The 17,791-nt window shown below is 35.0% G+C and overlaps 1 protein-coding gene across 1 annotated transcript in view; it reads left to right on the forward strand.

The window, feature by feature from the left end:
* The window catches only part of CEP83 (centrosomal protein 83), a 101,018-nt gene that overhangs the window by 38,840 nt on the left and 44,387 nt on the right, over nt 1–17,791 (forward strand). Inside the window, exons 4-5 of the mRNA XM_081129088.1 lie at nt 6,021–6,113; nt 7,983–8,114. Of these exons, the coding sequence (XP_080985214.1) occupies nt 6,021–6,113; nt 7,983–8,114 (225 nt within the window). The remainder of the gene's footprint in view (nt 1–6,020; nt 6,114–7,982; nt 8,115–17,791) is intronic.

Here is a 17,791-nt window from a genome sequence, read left to right on the forward strand (position 1 = left end):
TTGTTAGCTATTATATTGTTATTATGTTCCATGTTAACAAAAGTTTTTTTTTTAAATATGGGAGTCATTTGATATATTTCTGATAACAATTTTGAAAAATAATCTTACCAAAAATTTGTATGCTTCTTTTTGGTACCAGGCAATGAAAACTATATAACCCAGTAAGTTTATCATTTTATTTGGCTGCTAGGCAGCTCAGAGCAAAATTTGTTACTCAGTTTGTCATTAATTTGTTAAGAATATCTGGCACAGCAATATTTGCCCCCTTAAATTAAAACATTCTTTGAAATATATTGGTCTATTTTATATTACTAATATGACAAGTGTTGGAGTGTTAAAGATTTGTTTTTATAGATTTAATATAGGTAATGACAAACTGTTGTATGATAAAGCATTCTTATAAGTTTCCATTGAGACACGTAGTGGCAGTATTCCATTAGAAGTCCAAGACACAGCATGATTTCCTTCTAAAATTGCATGGGGAAAATCCTCTAATTCTTTGTCTGTGGTGCATGTGTACCTTGAGAGAGAGGGGGAAGGAGAGAGGTAAGACAGATTGTGTGTGTGTGTATGCTTGTTTTTAATAAGCTGTTTAGATCATAAAGAAAAAAGTGTTATAGAGACCCATTTTCAGAGACCTCAGTGAGAAACTTTTTCAGCTTTTATATATCTAAAATTTTTTTTAAAAGATATTTTGCGGAATAACGAATTATATGTTGACAGTACCCCCCCCCCCCAGTACTTTAAAGCTGTTGTTCTACTGTCTTCTCATTTATGTTGTTTTATATAAGAAATCTGCTATTATCCTTAACTTTGTTCTGTGTATGCAGTGTCTTTCCTCCTTGGCTTTTCTTAAGATTTTCTCTTTATTGCTGATTTTGCCCAGTTTGATTGACATGCCATTGTATTTACTTCATCTTCCTGGTGGTTGGGGTTTATTGAGTTTCTTGAGTCTGTGGGTTTATAGGTTTTATCAAATTTAGAAAAATTTTTGACACCTCAAATATTTTTGCCTCCTCTTTCATCTCTTTTGGGGATTCCAATGTTAGGCCACTTAAATTTCTGCCATAGCTCATTGATGTTCTGTTTATTTTTAATCTCTTTTGTCTTGTTTCATTTTAGCTGGTTTCTGTTGTCATGTCTTCAAGTTTACTAATCTTTTCTTCTGCATTGTCTAATCTGCCATTAAGTCCATACAGTATATTTAGAAAAAGAAAAATCTTTATTGATTTCAAAAAGAGGAAGGGAGAGGGGAAGAGAGAGAGAGAAACATCAATGATGAGAGAGACATTGATCGGCTGCCTCGGGCATATGCCCTGACCAGGAATTGAACCTCGACCTCTTCAATTATAGGTTGATGCTCAACTGCTGAGCCACACGGGCTGGGCCATACAATGTATTTTTCATCTCAAAAACTGTAGTTTTTATTTTGAAGTCCAATTTTGGTCTTTTCATATCTTCCTTATCTCTACTTAATATGTTTAATTATTAATCTCGCTTTTGAACACACGGCATTCAATTATAATAACTATTTTAATGTGTTTGCTAATTCTAACGTCTGTATTGCATCTGGGTTGGTTTTGGCTGCTTGATTTTCTTTTCCTATTTATTATAAGTAGTATTCTCCAGTTTCTTCCATGACTATCCAATTTCTGTTGGATGCTAAACATTGTAAATTTTACTTTGCTGAGTGCTAAATATATTTGTATTCTGATAAATATTCTTGAGCTTTGTTCTGGGATACAATTACTTGGAAACAGTTTCATCTTTCTGGGTCTTGTTTTTAAGATTTGTTGAGTGTGAGCAGATTAGTGTTTAGTGTAGTGCTAATTATTTCCCACTGCTGAGACCCTTCTGAGTGCTGTACTAATTTCTCTGTGAAATGAAGTTCTTCAGTCTCACTTTGGGAAACGGAGCTCTGTATGAACTCTGGGTAGACATTGCCTCTAATCCTTTCAGGTGGCTCTTTTCCAGGCCTTAGATATTTCCCTTACGTGCATGTACTGATCAGTACTCTACTGAATGAATTGAGAAGGACCTTTTGCAACTCTTCATAATTTTTTTTCTGTGCCACCCTCCTCTCTGCTATCCTGTCTTGTGACTAGCCACACTAGTCTCCTTGCATTCTCAGTTCCATCTCCTTATGTCAGGGAGTCCATCAGACTTTTCCTGGGTATGTATCCCTTTCTATGCCATGACTTGGAAGATTTTGAAAAACTCACCTTCTTTGTTTTTTGTTTTTGAGGGATCTTTGTCATTTTATTATGTCCAGTGTCTTGAAAACCGTTGTTTGGTTTTTGTCCATTCCTTTATTTTTTTCAGGTAGGGAGTATATCTAGTCTCTATTATGCCATATGTATGAAGTGGAACCCCTCTGCATTATTTTGAAGCAAATCATATTATTTCGTATTAAATCGTATTATATCAAGCCAAGGAGTTAAGACCCTTTAGAAAATATCTTTAATTAAAAAAAAAAAGTTTCGTGTGCTAGTTTGGACTAATACCCACAAGAAGGGGGTTGCTTAGCACCCTGTTAACCATTATGGAAACTGCTTAGCCTAGTACCTGTTAGACTGCAAGGGAAGAGGGAGAGATAACCAAGAGATCAGAAATAATAACAGCATACAATGAGTAAGAGTCACAAGATATATAGCTTCTACCCCTGCACATCAAGATAACCTAGTAACATGCATCGTTAAGATGTTTTTCTGCCCACAAAGCAAATGACCAACTGAAACCAAGTGTCCTGATTTAATATGTAGACCCAGCCCTCTATTAGACCCAGCCCTCTCTTCAGTTTCTTCACAGCATGCCCTGTAAGCCTCAACCCTTTCCCTTCCTAGAGGCAGCCAGAAACAATGACAGCCTTGACTAAGGGTCATGAGGCTAAGTTGTGTTTCAGCTCCTGAGCCCTAAAGCTCAACCATCCCTCCTGGCCACATCCTCATGAAACCAGACTGAAAGATGAACACCTACCTCAAGACCTGGAATAATGATTTACTGCCCTTACCTTACTCTTGACCAATCACCAAAACCAAAGAGACCAAGCCCCTTACTCATGATGACTAGTGATTTTTGCTTTATAAAACCCTTTGTCTGTAAACCATCAAGAAGTTTGGACTTTTGAGCATTAGCTTCCCATTCTCCTGGGTGGTGCCAATAGCTAATTTTTCTCTGTTACAATTCTCGGTGTTTATTTATTTTATTAAATTTATTGGGGAATTATCAGTGATTAGTGTTTGGCTCTGCTAGGACCAGGTAGATGAACTCTTTCTGTTTGGTAATATATATTTCTGTCCTGTACAAGGTAATCCCTCTTGAAAGAGCATTGCCACAGTAGTATCACCATACCTAAAAGCACATAAGGAATAATATTTCTTAATATTATATCTTTATTCAGATTTCCCAAAGTTTTGTTCGTTTATTTTTAAAGTTGGTTTGTTTGAAACAGGATCGAAACAAAGTTTACCTGTTAATCTTTTCTTTTTAATTAATTATCACCCCGCCTCAGTTTGGACTCTTGATCATCATCCAGATTCTTACCATCATAAACCAGATTTTAGCAGGAGCTTTTTGTCCGCTTTCTCTAGCCCCATTTACCACCTCTCCTTCCCACAGCACCAGTTCTCTTCCACTGAAGTTTTTGATCCATCTGGCTTCTTCCTAAAATATATAAGGTGTCCCCCCAGAATGTGACATACTTTAATAGCTGATATAATTCACTTAATTTTCACTCCTTTCTGGTTTGATTTGAAATAATGGGTGAAGCCAGACTAAGCTTTGAACAAAGAAAATTTATCCTAAAGTGCCACTAGACTTTTTTTTAATGGGGATATATAAAATACAAAGTTTATGGCACAAACAATAGATGAATTGCGGGCGCACAAATACTGAACGAAATGATTCTTGATGTTTGCGATCCCATTGCTTCACATTAGCAGCAGTGCCTGGACCAGAACGGTCATCAGTTTGAAAACAGGAATTGATAGAAAAAAAAGTATTCATTTCTGTAGATTCTTTTAAATTTTGAAAATGAACTGTACGTTAATAAACATTGACTTTATAATCATTCAAAGTGTATATACATTTTTTGGGACACCCTGTATATATGGTGATGCCATTCTTAAGCTTAAAGACCTCCAATGAATAAGCATGGGACAAAAGTGCTTAGTGTGCTTTTCTTTCTAGAAAAATTAAGTGGTATCTGTGCTTTGATATCCATAGATTGTTTTAAGAAGGATGCATTAGAAGTTGCTAACAGTTGTTGCTTCCTAGAGGGGAAACACGATGACTGAAGTGAGAAGAGGATTTAGATTTTTAATATTTTATTTTGTTTGAATTATTTGCTTTCTGTAATTTATTCATTTTAAGTAAACACATTTAAAAAGTAAGTACTATTGAATACTGAATAAATTATAAGAGTATGAACCCGGTATTCAGGACCCTTCCAGTTGGTGGCACCCACCTCTTTTCCATTTGTGCCCAGCCAGTGTGCAGCTCTCCTGGGTGGCATTTGGAAATCTGTCATTTGGCCTTGGTTGTTATGGCGTCTAGAGATTGCTACCAGCATTATTGCGCCAGGACCCAGGATTCTTAACTTCCTGTAGCGCTTAGTGTGGTCCTATCCAAAATGGTTCAGCTCACTTTCTACTATCATTTTTCTCCCCATAGAGTTTAAATTTTATCCATTCTTTGGATTTGGGTTCTAACTTAAGCTTTAGTTTGCTCAGCCCTTGAATGAGCTATTCTATCCTAAATATCTTTTCTGTTTGTCTTTACCTGTCTGGGAATCCTATATCGCCTATTTTTTTAAAGTTATTTGTATGTATAAGTTATTTTTCACATGAGAGTTTGAATTTCTTATGGGGAGAGAGATGCTTCCTGTGAGTTTTTGTGATCTTTAGAAAGTTAGACTGTGCGTGCTTCAATTTTTGTAAGCAGGGGATGATAATGTAGTGCATTGTGAATTGTTGCAGGGGTTAAAGAAGTTAATGCATGTAAGGTATTTAAAGCAGTATGTTAGGTAGAGGATAGTTTCATAGTGCTTTATATATAGTAGGTGTTCAGTAAAATGTTTGGAAATTTGGATATTGAATAAATGAATGAATTAAACTCAACATTATTCTTAGTTTTCAGAAATTAGTATAAAAGCAAATTAGGTTATTTTTACAACCAGTATTTGTTCATGCAAGAAATAATCATTGAGTGGTTCCTATGTGCCAGATAGTAGTGCGAGGTGTTGCGAATACCATGGTGAATAAAGACTGTGTGCCCTCAAGAGGCTTCTGAAACATTTAATTACTCTTTCAAAGATAAGTTTTGTAAAGGAGTATCACAGGGAGGAACCTAAATTAGTTTTGGTAATCAGAGTAAAACTCAGTCCCTTTTTTTTAAAAAAAATATATCTTTATTGATTTCAGAGAGAGGAAGGGAGAGGGAGAGATAGAAACATCAATGATGAGAGAGTCATTGATCAGCTGCCTCCTGCACGTCTCTTACTGGGGATCGAGCCCGCAACCCAGCATGTGCCCTGACTGGGAATCGAACCTCCATCTCCTGGATCCTAGGTCAATGCACTACCCCTGAGCCACGCCTGGCTGGGCAACTCAGTCCTTTCTGATTGAAAATAAGTCTGAAGAATTCTCAATGGTATACCAAGTTATTACTCCTTTATTTTGTTTGCTCTAGAAAATAGACTGTCAACCATTGTATCCAACATGATAACCTTAGCTGCCAACATAGTTATTTCTAATAATCACAATGATAATAGTGACTGTCTTTATCTCATGTTAATAGAATTTTCAATATCTGAGAGCCTGAAATTGAGATTCTTAAATTATTGTTTCAGAAGATGGTTCTATTTGTATAGTGACTTTTCTAAAATTAGGTATATTGTAAATTTTCTGTGAATTGCATTTTATCGTCATAATTAGGAAGAGAGGCTTTGACATTTGGCAAATTCTTGATTTTAATATTTGTGATTTCATATTTAAAATTGTTTGTATTTCTCTGCATATTAGGTATTAACTCCACAAAACTTGGAATTGTTAAGATCCCAAATACGACAAGAATTAGAAACTCCAATGAGAGAGCGTTTTAGGAGTCTGGATGAAGTAAGTAATTTATGCAGAAAGAACTATGCATTTATCGTCATGTGATTGAAGAGCTTGATGGAAAACATCATTCCCCTACTCAGAAGTCCTGCAATAGCTTCCCTTCTTACTCAGTCCTCACAGTTGACTTTAAGGCTGCACAGGATCAGACCCCATTACCTCTCTGATTTCCCTCTCCATCCACATTGGCCTCCTTGATGTTTCTTTGGCATTGCAGAAATGGTGCAATTCAAGTCTTTGCTTTAGCTGTTGCATTTGCCTTGAACACTCTCCTTCCAGATACTTCTTGGCCAATTTCTCAATATCACCTGCTCAATGCGGCCTACTTTGACCAACCCCTGCCCCCAGTTAATATTGCAACTTGACTTAGACCATTGGGTCCCCTTTACCCTGCTCTACATTTTTATTTTCTCTAGTACTTACTGTCTTCTGATGTGTTGTATAATATTCATTGTGCTTGTTTTTATATTCTCGTTTACCACCTCTAGAAATGTAAGTTGCATGAGAGGAGGAAACTTAATCTGTTTTGCTCACTGTTATATTCCAAGTTCTTAGAACAGTTCCTAGCATACAATAGGTGCTCAATTAATATTTGTTGAATGAAAAGTGAATTTCATGGACCGTCAGAAGAGTAAAAATTTGATACAGTTTTCCTTCAGATTGTGATCAGTCTCCTTAAATGAAACTGATATGACTAAATGTTTAATAAAAGGGACAGGAAAAGATGATAGATATTCAGTATGTTAGGTACTATACTGGACGTTTTATGTTTCCTTATTTAACAAATATACTGGGCCTTATACATACAAATGAGTATTGTCCCCTTCAAATGGACCCCTTTGGGGAACCGTAGTCTAGTGATGTTGCCATTGCTCAAAACAGATGTGAATCCTGTTTTATAAATGACTTACTGGCTTGATAAAGTCATCTTTTGAATATTCTCCTAGTGGATAATCAAAGCATTAATGGTGCGGGAGTAGGTTTAATTTTTGGGTATAAACAAAATCACATAGACCTAAGGTAGGTGATCAAGCTCAGTAAAAGCATTTTTTAAAATATCTAAACAAAGTATGTGTCTAATAAAAATCACAAAAACCTTTTCCTTGGTTTGTAAACTGGTTTAGAAGAGAAGTCTCTTGACTGAAGATTTACACAGAGCTGAGTATTTCTGGGAGCTTCCTTGTTACTTAATTTTCTGGTACACATTGAAATACTGTCTCCTCCATCTTTCTGTTCTGTTGTCTAAATTCTTATTGAGATTCAGAATGCCAGCAACTTTCATAGTGTTAGGAAGCGGAGTTGGACTATCCCAGGGAATTGTATGTGTTCCTGGTTGGTTAGGAGAGTTGGTGCTCCTTATTTTCTTCAGACTGATGTGTTGAGTTTAACTATCACTGTAATACTTGATTGAACCTTAAGTTATTGTATTAAATATCCAAATCTTTTATCTACTTTGAATCCATTCTGTCTGACTTTTAGGGAGTATTTTGTGTTTTATCATAAAATTAATTTTTAATGTAACTATATTTTGAAAGGTGTATTACATTCTTAAATATTATTAAGTCCAGACGTCAAAAGTTTTGACATGCTCTACATCTTATTATGACAATTGGTGACGAAATACGGTTAATTGTATAGTAATTGGCTTTATTGGTGCCTTCTCAGGAATGTACGAATTCTGTGTGTAGCATACTAGTTATCAGAACTTTTCTTAAGGTTTATTTATACTTCTATTAAGCTTATTTTTTACTTTTAGAATTTGCTCTGAATATAATGTAATTTAATATTATATTTTCAAAAGCAATTATTGGAATGAATACAAATTTCATTTATAAATTTGTGATAAATTGCAATCTCCTTTTAATTTAGGAAGTTGAAAAGTATAGAGCTGAATATAATAAGCTTCGCTATGAACATACATTTCTCAAATCAGAGTTTGAGCACCAGAAAGAAGAATTTGCACGTATTTTAGAAGAAGAAAAAATAAAATATGAATCAGAGGTGAGTGATTGATTATAAGAGTTTAGTTGTTATCCTTCTAGTCAATAAAATTTTATGATAATATAGTTTTTTGTAAATATCAAGTTAGAGTTGATTGCATAATTAGTTTTATTAATTACTGCTGAAGTATTTGTCATGATTTGTGGCAACATCCTCTCCCTGCTGCCTATAGCATGCACCCCTACTCTATCTCTGTTGCTTTTGGCAGCCTCTGCACTCATTTTGTGGTTTGTCTCCTAATAGTTCCAAAAATGGGGTTTGTGTTTTTCATTCTTTATGTTGCTTTTAGATGATTTTTCAGGATGGAAAGAGAAATAACCAATTTCTTATTTCAGGTAAGAAATTTAATGCTAGCTGAATTTATAAAAAATGATTTGGTGTCTGTAGTTATGTGAAACATTTTATGTAAAAACACATCTGCATTATACATTTATTGCACTGTCTTTATTTAGAATCAAGAGTTAAAATATACTCACTTTTCTTTACCAGTAACTAATTGGATCAAACTGACTTCTGTGAACAAACTGTTCCACTATTCTTTGATATGTAAGAAGCTGTATGAACTTTGGATCGAATTCATCAATAATACAGTATCAGAAAACTATAAACATTTATAATAGTTATTTGCATTTTAAAAAGTTCTTTACAGCTTTAAATGCTTTATTCACATATGATCTCACTTGTTATAATAGTGTCTCTTTTAAATGAGGACACTGAAGCACAAGATAAGTGACTTGTTCCAAGTCTCAAAGAAAGTCAGCAGCCAAGTTAACAATATAAATCAGGTACCCCAACTCCCAGCCCTGAGTTGTAAGTTTGAAATAACCAATGATTTCAAGTTGCCACGCTAATTAGGAGTCATCCAACAGCTATAATTTTGTCAAGAGATAAATAGATCCATACCATGTGATGATGAAAGGTTTGAGCCTATTATTATTACAGACTTAAAGGAACTGCATATAAAATTTTCTTCTGGAAAGCAGAAATAATGAAGATTTCCAGTCTAAAATGCAGATTTAGTATATTAAAGAGTAAGCACTGAGGTTAAGGGTAGAGGTGCTTTATTTTATACTTTGCCTTTAAATCTAATGATGATGTTTATCTGGTATTGATTATTTATACTCTCCAGCTTCTTAGTTTTATTTTATTTTTTTAATGAAGTCTATATTTGAAATCTGATGGCTAATCTGTTTTTTACCCATGAAAGACCAAGTGATATTTATTAAAAAATTGAACAGGTCAGTTAATTTTCATAACTGGGATGTCTTATGACAGAAATCTGAAGATAAACAGCTAGCCAAGAAGCCATAATTAGTAGAGGCTAGAAAAGTAAGACTTTCTGATAAGAACCAAAGTTTTTTCTCTCTACTTCCCATTTGATTATTCAGGAGCAATATTAACTAGTGGATAATTGGGTATTTGCTTTCATTGTGTCACTTACCTTTATACTCCAGTTTCTGTACACAATAACAGTAAAACCTATTACTGAGATGACTGTGGATCATGAAATGGCAGCAAAACTACAAAGCAAAGCTCACTCTTCCCATCCTTCAATCTTATTGATTTAAACTGGTGTAAAATATGTTAATTTGATGTACTAAAATAATTGAATTTTTTAATTAATCACTCATATAGTATTTGTACATTTTCACTTCCACAGATAAAAGAAGTAACTGAATATTCTTTAGTGTCTTGGTTCTTAGGGGAATACTATAGGAAGATTTTGTTAGTGTTTTCCTGAGAAGCACTCCAGGAATTCACATCTCCCTCATGATATTCTGAATTAAAAAGAATATATGAAAGAAGATATCCTCCTCTTAGGCAAAAGATAATGTCATGATTTCTCAGTGCATTTGGTTGTAAGTACATATTAAGTCTGGGACTTCATACAGGTGAAATTCCAAAGTTGCCTTTATAGTGGTGCTATTTAAAGGTGGTGCTATTGTGTTTTCATTATATTATTAGGACTCTGTATTATTCTGCAAATAGTAATGAGCAATACCGAGCAGTTATAGATCATTATACTGATACACTCAGTGAGTGAAAGAAGCAAGAGTAATTCAGTGGGCAAGTATTAAGTTCTCGAGACTGGGGCAGTGAGCACTGTAAGAATGACAGTACCTAATGACAAGTTCCTGTGGTTATTCCATCATACTCTTAAAGCTCTACCTTAGCTTTCATAGAGCAGATGAGAAGCCGAAGGTCCTGTAGAAAAAGGAGAACTTTTCTGTTTCCCTGTTATCACATGCTGGCTTTTTCTTATAGCACTGGTATCACAAAATTGATATTGCACTTCTAATTTGGCCCTCAGCCTGACACATATGTCAGTAGATGTCATGAAACCTCTCACAACACTTCCTTTTTGTCCTGGAAGGTTCTGGATTGCTGCTTTAGACCCAGCAGTTCCTTTATCTAAAATACTCCAGGTTCTCTGACTTGCACCCTCCTCAGATTACTCTGAACCACATTACAATAGGCAAAATCTCCCAAATTAAAATTAAATTACCTCACAGTATGGATTCTTTGTGATTGATTTTGGCAACCTTTTAGAAGGGTTTTGTGAAATTGTCTTAATTAAAATTAAACTGTGAATGCAGTTTAGAATATCTCAAAACCTAACCTTCTTAAAATGTAAAATCTTAAATGTTTGTTTAGTGTGACATCGGGAACGACTTTCACATCTGTGTGCGTCAACGTCCTCACCTGTGAAACAGTGTTAACCATAGTACCTGTTTCATGGAGTTGTGAGGATTTAATAAATTAATATATGTAAAGTGCTTAGATGAGTACCAAGCACATAGTAAGCATTCCACAAAAGCTGGCTGTTATTTAAATTTCCACATCCTCACATTTTTTGAATATATGATCCTGTTCTTTACTTTAGCATGCTAGAGTTTTCAGTGTCAGATCTGCACTTAGATACTCTAAATAGATTGAGGGCATCTCTTGTTACAGTGCCTATGTCCCCCCCCATCATTGCACTCCCAGCATTCTGACTGCTCCACTTTCAGGTGCTGTCATCTCTGGCTTTTTTTTTTAGTCACCGTTATTTATCTTTTACTATCCCCATGACCAAGGTAGCTCCCAGGGCCTGAAAAAGGCATATGTTATTATTTCTGTTCTCTTGTTCAGTCTGTATAGAATTCTTTTTAAGACATTGAGTGAAGGAAAAGAGATGGTAACTTCCAAAACCAGATTAAAATATGAACTTTAAATCCGAGTAAATTGTTACCTTCTTCTTAGTGTAAATGAATAACAAAATGCCTTTCTATTCCATTATTAATTTAGAAAAATTCAATTCTAGTACATATAGGGAAAAGGGGAAAATTTAGAATAGCAGGAATATAAAAGGGTAAACTAACTTGATTTTAAAAATTAAGATCTGGGAACTTGAAACTCCATGTGCAAAATGTTTACTATAATGCTTGACACATAGTAAATTCTCTAAAAAATGGTATTACTCTTAGTACCTGACAACATTAATCATAGTACTAATTATCATAATAAATATAGAAGATATTTTTTTAAATGCACAATATCTCTATGACAAGAACTACAAAACTGATGAATGAAATCAAATAACTAAATGGAGTAATATTTCATGTTCATGGATAGGAAGACTCAGTAATGTCCAGATGTCTGTTCTTCTCAACTTAATCTATAGATTCAGTATAATCCCAATTAAAAACTCAGCAAAAATTTTGTGGATATCAACATACTGATTCTAAAATTATGTAGAGAGGCAAAAGACCCAGAGTAGCCAATAAATATTAGAGAAAAACAAAGTTGGAGGACTGGCACTACCTGACTTTAGGACTAAACTATAAAGCTATAATGATTAAGACAGTATGCTCTTGGTGAAAGAACAGAGACATAGAACATTAGAACAGACTGAAGAGTCTGGCAATAGACCCACACAAATACAGCGAACTGATCTTTGACAAAGGAGAAAAGGCAGACTGGAGAAAAATAGTCTTCTCAACAAATGGTGCTAAAACAACTGTACTGCACAAAAATGAATCTGGACACTGACCCTTTACAAAAATTAACTCAAAATAGGTCTTAGACCTAAATGTAAAATGTAAAACTATCAAACTCCAATAAGGTAGCATAGGAGAAAACTTAGATGAGCTTGGGTTTGTTGATGTTTAGATACAGCACCAAAGACATGACACATGAAAGAAAATTGATAAGTTAGACTTCATTAAAATTAAGGACTTATGCTCTGTGAAAGACACTATCAAGAGAAGGACAAGAGAAGCCAAGGACTGGGAGAAAATATTTGAAAAAGACACATCTGGTATAGAACTATTATCCAAAATATACAAAGAATTGTGAAACTCAACAATAAGAAAACAAACAACCTGACTTAAAATTGGGCCAAAGACTTTAAAGACACTTCACCAAAGAAGATATACCGATGGCAAATAAGCATAGATGCTCAGCATCATATGTGATTAGGGAATTGCAATTTAAAACAACAGTGAGATACATACCTATTAGAATGGCCCAAGTCCAAAACACTGACAGTACTAAATGATGCTGAGGATGTGGAGCAGCAGACTTTGGGAATGCAAAATGGTACAGCAACTTTAGAACACAGTTTGACAGTTGACAAAACTAAACATAGCCGTACTGTACAATTCAGCAATTGTTGTCTTTGGTATTTACCCAAAGAGTCGAACACTTATGTCTACACAACAACCTACACACAGATGTTTCTAGCAGCTTTATTCCTAATTTCCAAAACTTGGAAGCAACCAAGATGTTCTCCCGTAGGTGAATAGTTAGATAAACTGTCATATCCAGACAATGGAAGGTTATTCAGTGCCAAAAAGATGTGAGCTATCAAACCATGAAAAGATGTGAGGAACCCTAAATGCAAATTACTAAGTGAAAGAAGCAATCTGAAAAGGCTATATATTGCAAAATTTCAACTGTATGACATTCTAGAAAAGGCAAAACTATAGAGATATTAAGAAGATCAGGATTGGGGGGGGGGAGGGAAGGATGAATAGGTGGAACGCAGAGGATTTTAGGATGGTAAATCTATTTAGTGTGATACTATAATGGCAGATACATGCCAACATACATTGCCAAAATCTATAGAGTGGACCCTAATGTAAACTATGGACTGTGGGTGATAATGTGTCAATGTAGCTTCTTCAGTTGTAGCAAATGTACCACTCTGGTGTGAGATGTTGATAGTGAGGGAGGCTGTGTGTACGGGGACAGGGATATACTGAACTCTCTGCACTTTCTGTTCAGTTTTGCTGGGAATCTAAAACTAAATATAAAGACCTTTTTAATGACTGGGCATGCGGAGAAGCAGGAAAATATATTTTATAATAAAAGATTAATCAATAGGAACAGATTTAGAAGTTATTGAATTAGTAGGCAAAGTCATTAAACCATATGAATATACTCCATGTGTTCGGAAAGTTAAGGGAAGCCTTGAACATGATGAGAGACATGGAAAAGATTTTTAAGAAAAGTTCCTAGTGATGGAAAGGACAGTTTAAATGGAAAGTATGCTAGAAGTGCATCAGACGCTGTGGAAGAAAAGATTATAGCTAAATTGAAGATAACAGCAATAGAAACTATCCAAGATGAAATACAGAAAGAAAAAGTATAGGAAAGGAATGATTATAGCACATAGTGGGACAACATCAGATAATTGAAATTTTAAAAGGAGAGGGAAGAACACAAAAAAATGTTGAAGAAATAATGGTCAGATTTTTCAGATTTCATGAGAAGTGTAAACCACAGATCCAAGAATCTCAATGAACCACATGGACAGAAAACATGAAGACAAACAAGGCAAAAGATTCAACTTATCTAAAACTCTAGTAATAAAGAGAAAATCTTAAAAGCCAACCAGGAAACTTCTATTTCCGGGAAAATGAAGTAGATGTACTTTTCCCTGTTTGTCCTGGTAAGTATAACAAAAAATGCTGGACATTATTTATAAAACAAACATAAGAGGATGCTGAAAGATGGAGAAAAGGCACATCAGCTAAGGACCTTGGGACCTAAGAACTGACTAGTACGTTCCCTGGGTTTTTAATTTTGTCTCACATATTGCTGACTTGATGCTGAAGAAACCAGCAGTTTGGCCCAGATGATAAAAACCCCCAACACAGGCCTTTTCTCTCTAGGCAAGGTACTAGAAAAAGAACAACCTAGAAGCCTGGTTAATTTACATAACAGTTCTACTCCAGCCAAATGCTGCAGTAAAACTGGACCTGTGCCCACCCATGCTGGTTAACGCCAGTGGAGCACCTAGACTTTCACTTTCCTCAGGCTGTAATGAGTAACCCTAACCCCAGTCAAGATGATAGCAGAGGCGGCCAGGTAGGGAGCCAGGACTTCATTTCCACTTGGCAATACCAAGGACTCCCACTCCCCTGCCATGGTGGCATTGGACATGACATTGGGAGCTGAAGTTTCTACCCTCAACTGGTCAAGTACCCTGATCCATCCCTGCTTGAGTTATGTCAGAGAAGGCTTGTGTAGAATCAGGACTATCACCACTGCCCTGTAGTTTCAGTGGTGACTACACTTCACACTATTGTATCAGTGGAGGCAACGTGGGGAACAGCAACAAGTAATTCTTACCCCTGCCATCTAAGGAGGCATCAGTGGGCTCCTGATTAGGAGCTGGAATTCTCACTTTCACCTAACGTGTGTCATGAGGAGCCTCTTCTACCTCTGGTGTCATAGAGGTAGAATGGGGAATCTGGACTACCACGTCTAGCAGTAATGAGGCAGCAACGTCAGCCTTCCCCTGCCAGAGTGATGTCATAAGAAGCCAGCTAAGCTAAAACAGAAACTTCAAATCAGAATCAGTCTCCTAATACAATACCCCACCAAATTTTAATAAAAATCACTTGTCGTACTGAGAACCTGAAAGATCTCAAATTAAATGAAAAAGGCAATCAATAGATGCTAACACTGAGGTAACAGGATTATCTGACAAATATTTTAACTGCCATATTAAAAATCCTCAATGTACAATTAAAAATATGCTTGAAACAAATGAAAAAATAGTCTCAGCAAAGAAATGGAAAAATGCAAGAAGAACCAAAGGGAACTTTTAGAACTGAAAAATGCAACGACGTAAAAAACCTTCCAAAAAACAGACAAAAATACCTCAATTGCTGGGCTCAGCAGAAGAATGGATGGGGTAGAAGGAAGAATCAATGAACTTGAAGACAGTATATTAGAAATTACCCAATCTGAACAAACTTTAGAAAGTAGATTAAAAAATGAAATAAGTAGGGATAGCCTCAGGTACCTAAGGGAATTTGACAAAAGATATAAGATTTTTGTCCTTGAAAGGAAAAGAGAAAGAGGGTAGTGCTAAAAATAGACTCGAAGAAATAAAGGCTTAAGCCCCACCTCCCACTTTAGTAGACACACTTAACAAATTCAAGAAGGTGAGTGAACAAACAGGATAAAACCAATGAAATTCACACTAGAGACATCAAACTTATAAACACTATAGGAAAAAAATACTGAAAGCAGCAAGAGAGAAATGATACTTTCCTTATAGGGGGAGAACAATTCCCATACATTTCTCATGAGAAAGCATAGAGGCTAGAGGGACATGTGACACCATTATCAAGTTCTAAAACAAAAGTGTCAACTCATAATTCCATATTCAGCAAAAATATCCTTCAGGAATGAAGGGTGAATGAAGACATTCTTACAATAAGGAAAACTAAGAGAATCTGCTGCCAATAGACCTTTCCAAAAGAATGTCTAAGGGAAATTCTCTAAATAGAAAGAAAACAAATAAACAAAAAGGAACCTCACAACATCAAGAAGGATAAAAGAACACAGTAAGCAAAACTATGGGTATATACAATAGACTTCTTTTCCTGAGTAAATTTTCTAAATTTGGTTGAATTTTAGAAACAAAAATTGTAACAGTCTGATGTGGTTTGAAATGTATATAGAAGAAATAATTAAGGCAATTATATTATGAACAAGGGCAAAGGGGTGTAAAGGGAGGTAATGTTTCTCTATATATCACTTGAACTGGTCAAATGAACCCAGTAGACTATTATAAGTTATGTATATATAATGTGATACTTACAGCAACAACTAAGAAAGCTATACAAAAAGATATCCAGAACATTATAGATAAATCGAAATGGAACCCTAAAAACTGTTCAAGTAAACCACAGGAAGGCAGAACAAAGAAAATAAACTTAAAAAACAAAAAACACTTAAGCCATAACATACTAATAGTCATAATAAATGTGAATTGTCTAAATATACCAATCAAAAAACAGATTTGCAGAATTGATTTTAAAAATAAAAGACTCAACTATATGCTGTCTCCAAGAAACTTCAAATATAACCATATCGGTAGTTAGTAAATGGATGGAAAAAGGATACATCATACAAACATTAAAAGAAGCAGGAGTGGCTATATTAATATCAGATAAAGTAGACTTCAGAGCAAAGAAAAATGCCAGAGGTAGACATTATATAATGACAAAAAGCCAACAAGAACACAGTGAGTACTGAATGTGTATGACCCAGTGCTGCAAAATGTGAAGTAAAAACTGATAGAACTAAAGGGAGAATAGACAAATTCACAATTATTGTTGGAGATTTCACACTCCTGTCTTAGCAATTGATAGAACAATTAGAAAATTAGGAAGGATATAAAACTCAACAGTACCATCAGTCACCAGAAGCTAGTCAACATTTATTGAACACTCCACCCAATAAGAGTACCTAAATACATTGTGTTCAACGTGGTCACTGAACATATACCAAGATAGATAATAATCGTGGGCCATAAAATAAATCTCAACAAATTTATAAAAATTGAAATTATATAGAGTGAGTTTGTCAGCCACTATAGAGTTAAACTGTAAATAACAGGTAACAGGGAAATATTCAAATGAAGTAACACACTTCAAATAATTCATGAGCCAGAGGAAATTTCAATGAAAAAACACTTTCAAAAAAATAAATTGACCTGAATGAAAATGAAAATGCAACATATTAATATATTTGGGACACAGCTAAAACAGCGCTGAGAGGAAAATTTATAGCACTAAATGCATTCATTAGAAAAGAAGTGTCAAATCAATAATCTCAGTTCTCACTTTAACCCAGAAAGAGAGGATCAAAATAAACCCAAAGCAAGAGAGAGAAGGAAATAAAGAGCACAAACCAATTAAATTGAAAACAAAAACAATATCAGAAGATTAATCGACAAAACTTTAGCTAAACTGACAAAAATGGATGACACAAATTACCTGTATCAAGAATGAAACAATATCACTACAGACCTTGCAGACATCAGAAGGGTAATTAGGTAATCATGTTAGTTTGTATAGAGGTGGACAACTCTACCCAAATAAATTTGACATAAATAGATGAAATAGGCACATACTACCATAACTACCCATATGAAATAGGTAATTTGAATAGTTGTATAACTCTTAAATTAAATTCATAATTTAAAAATTCCCCCAAAGAATAATTTCACTGGAGAAGTCTACCACGTGGTTTTAAAAAAATGAAAACCAATTCTGCAAAATGTCTTCCAGAAAATGGCAGAGGGGGGATGTTACTACCAGTGGTGGGAACTGGGTAAAGGGTGCCCAGGATCTCTCTGTATTCCATACAACTGCATGTGAACCTACCATTAT

This window comes from Miniopterus schreibersii, assembly GCF_964146895.1.
Source record: "Miniopterus schreibersii genome assembly, chromosome: 2".
Taxonomy (NCBI): Eukaryota; Metazoa; Chordata; class Mammalia; order Chiroptera; family Miniopteridae; genus Miniopterus; species Miniopterus schreibersii.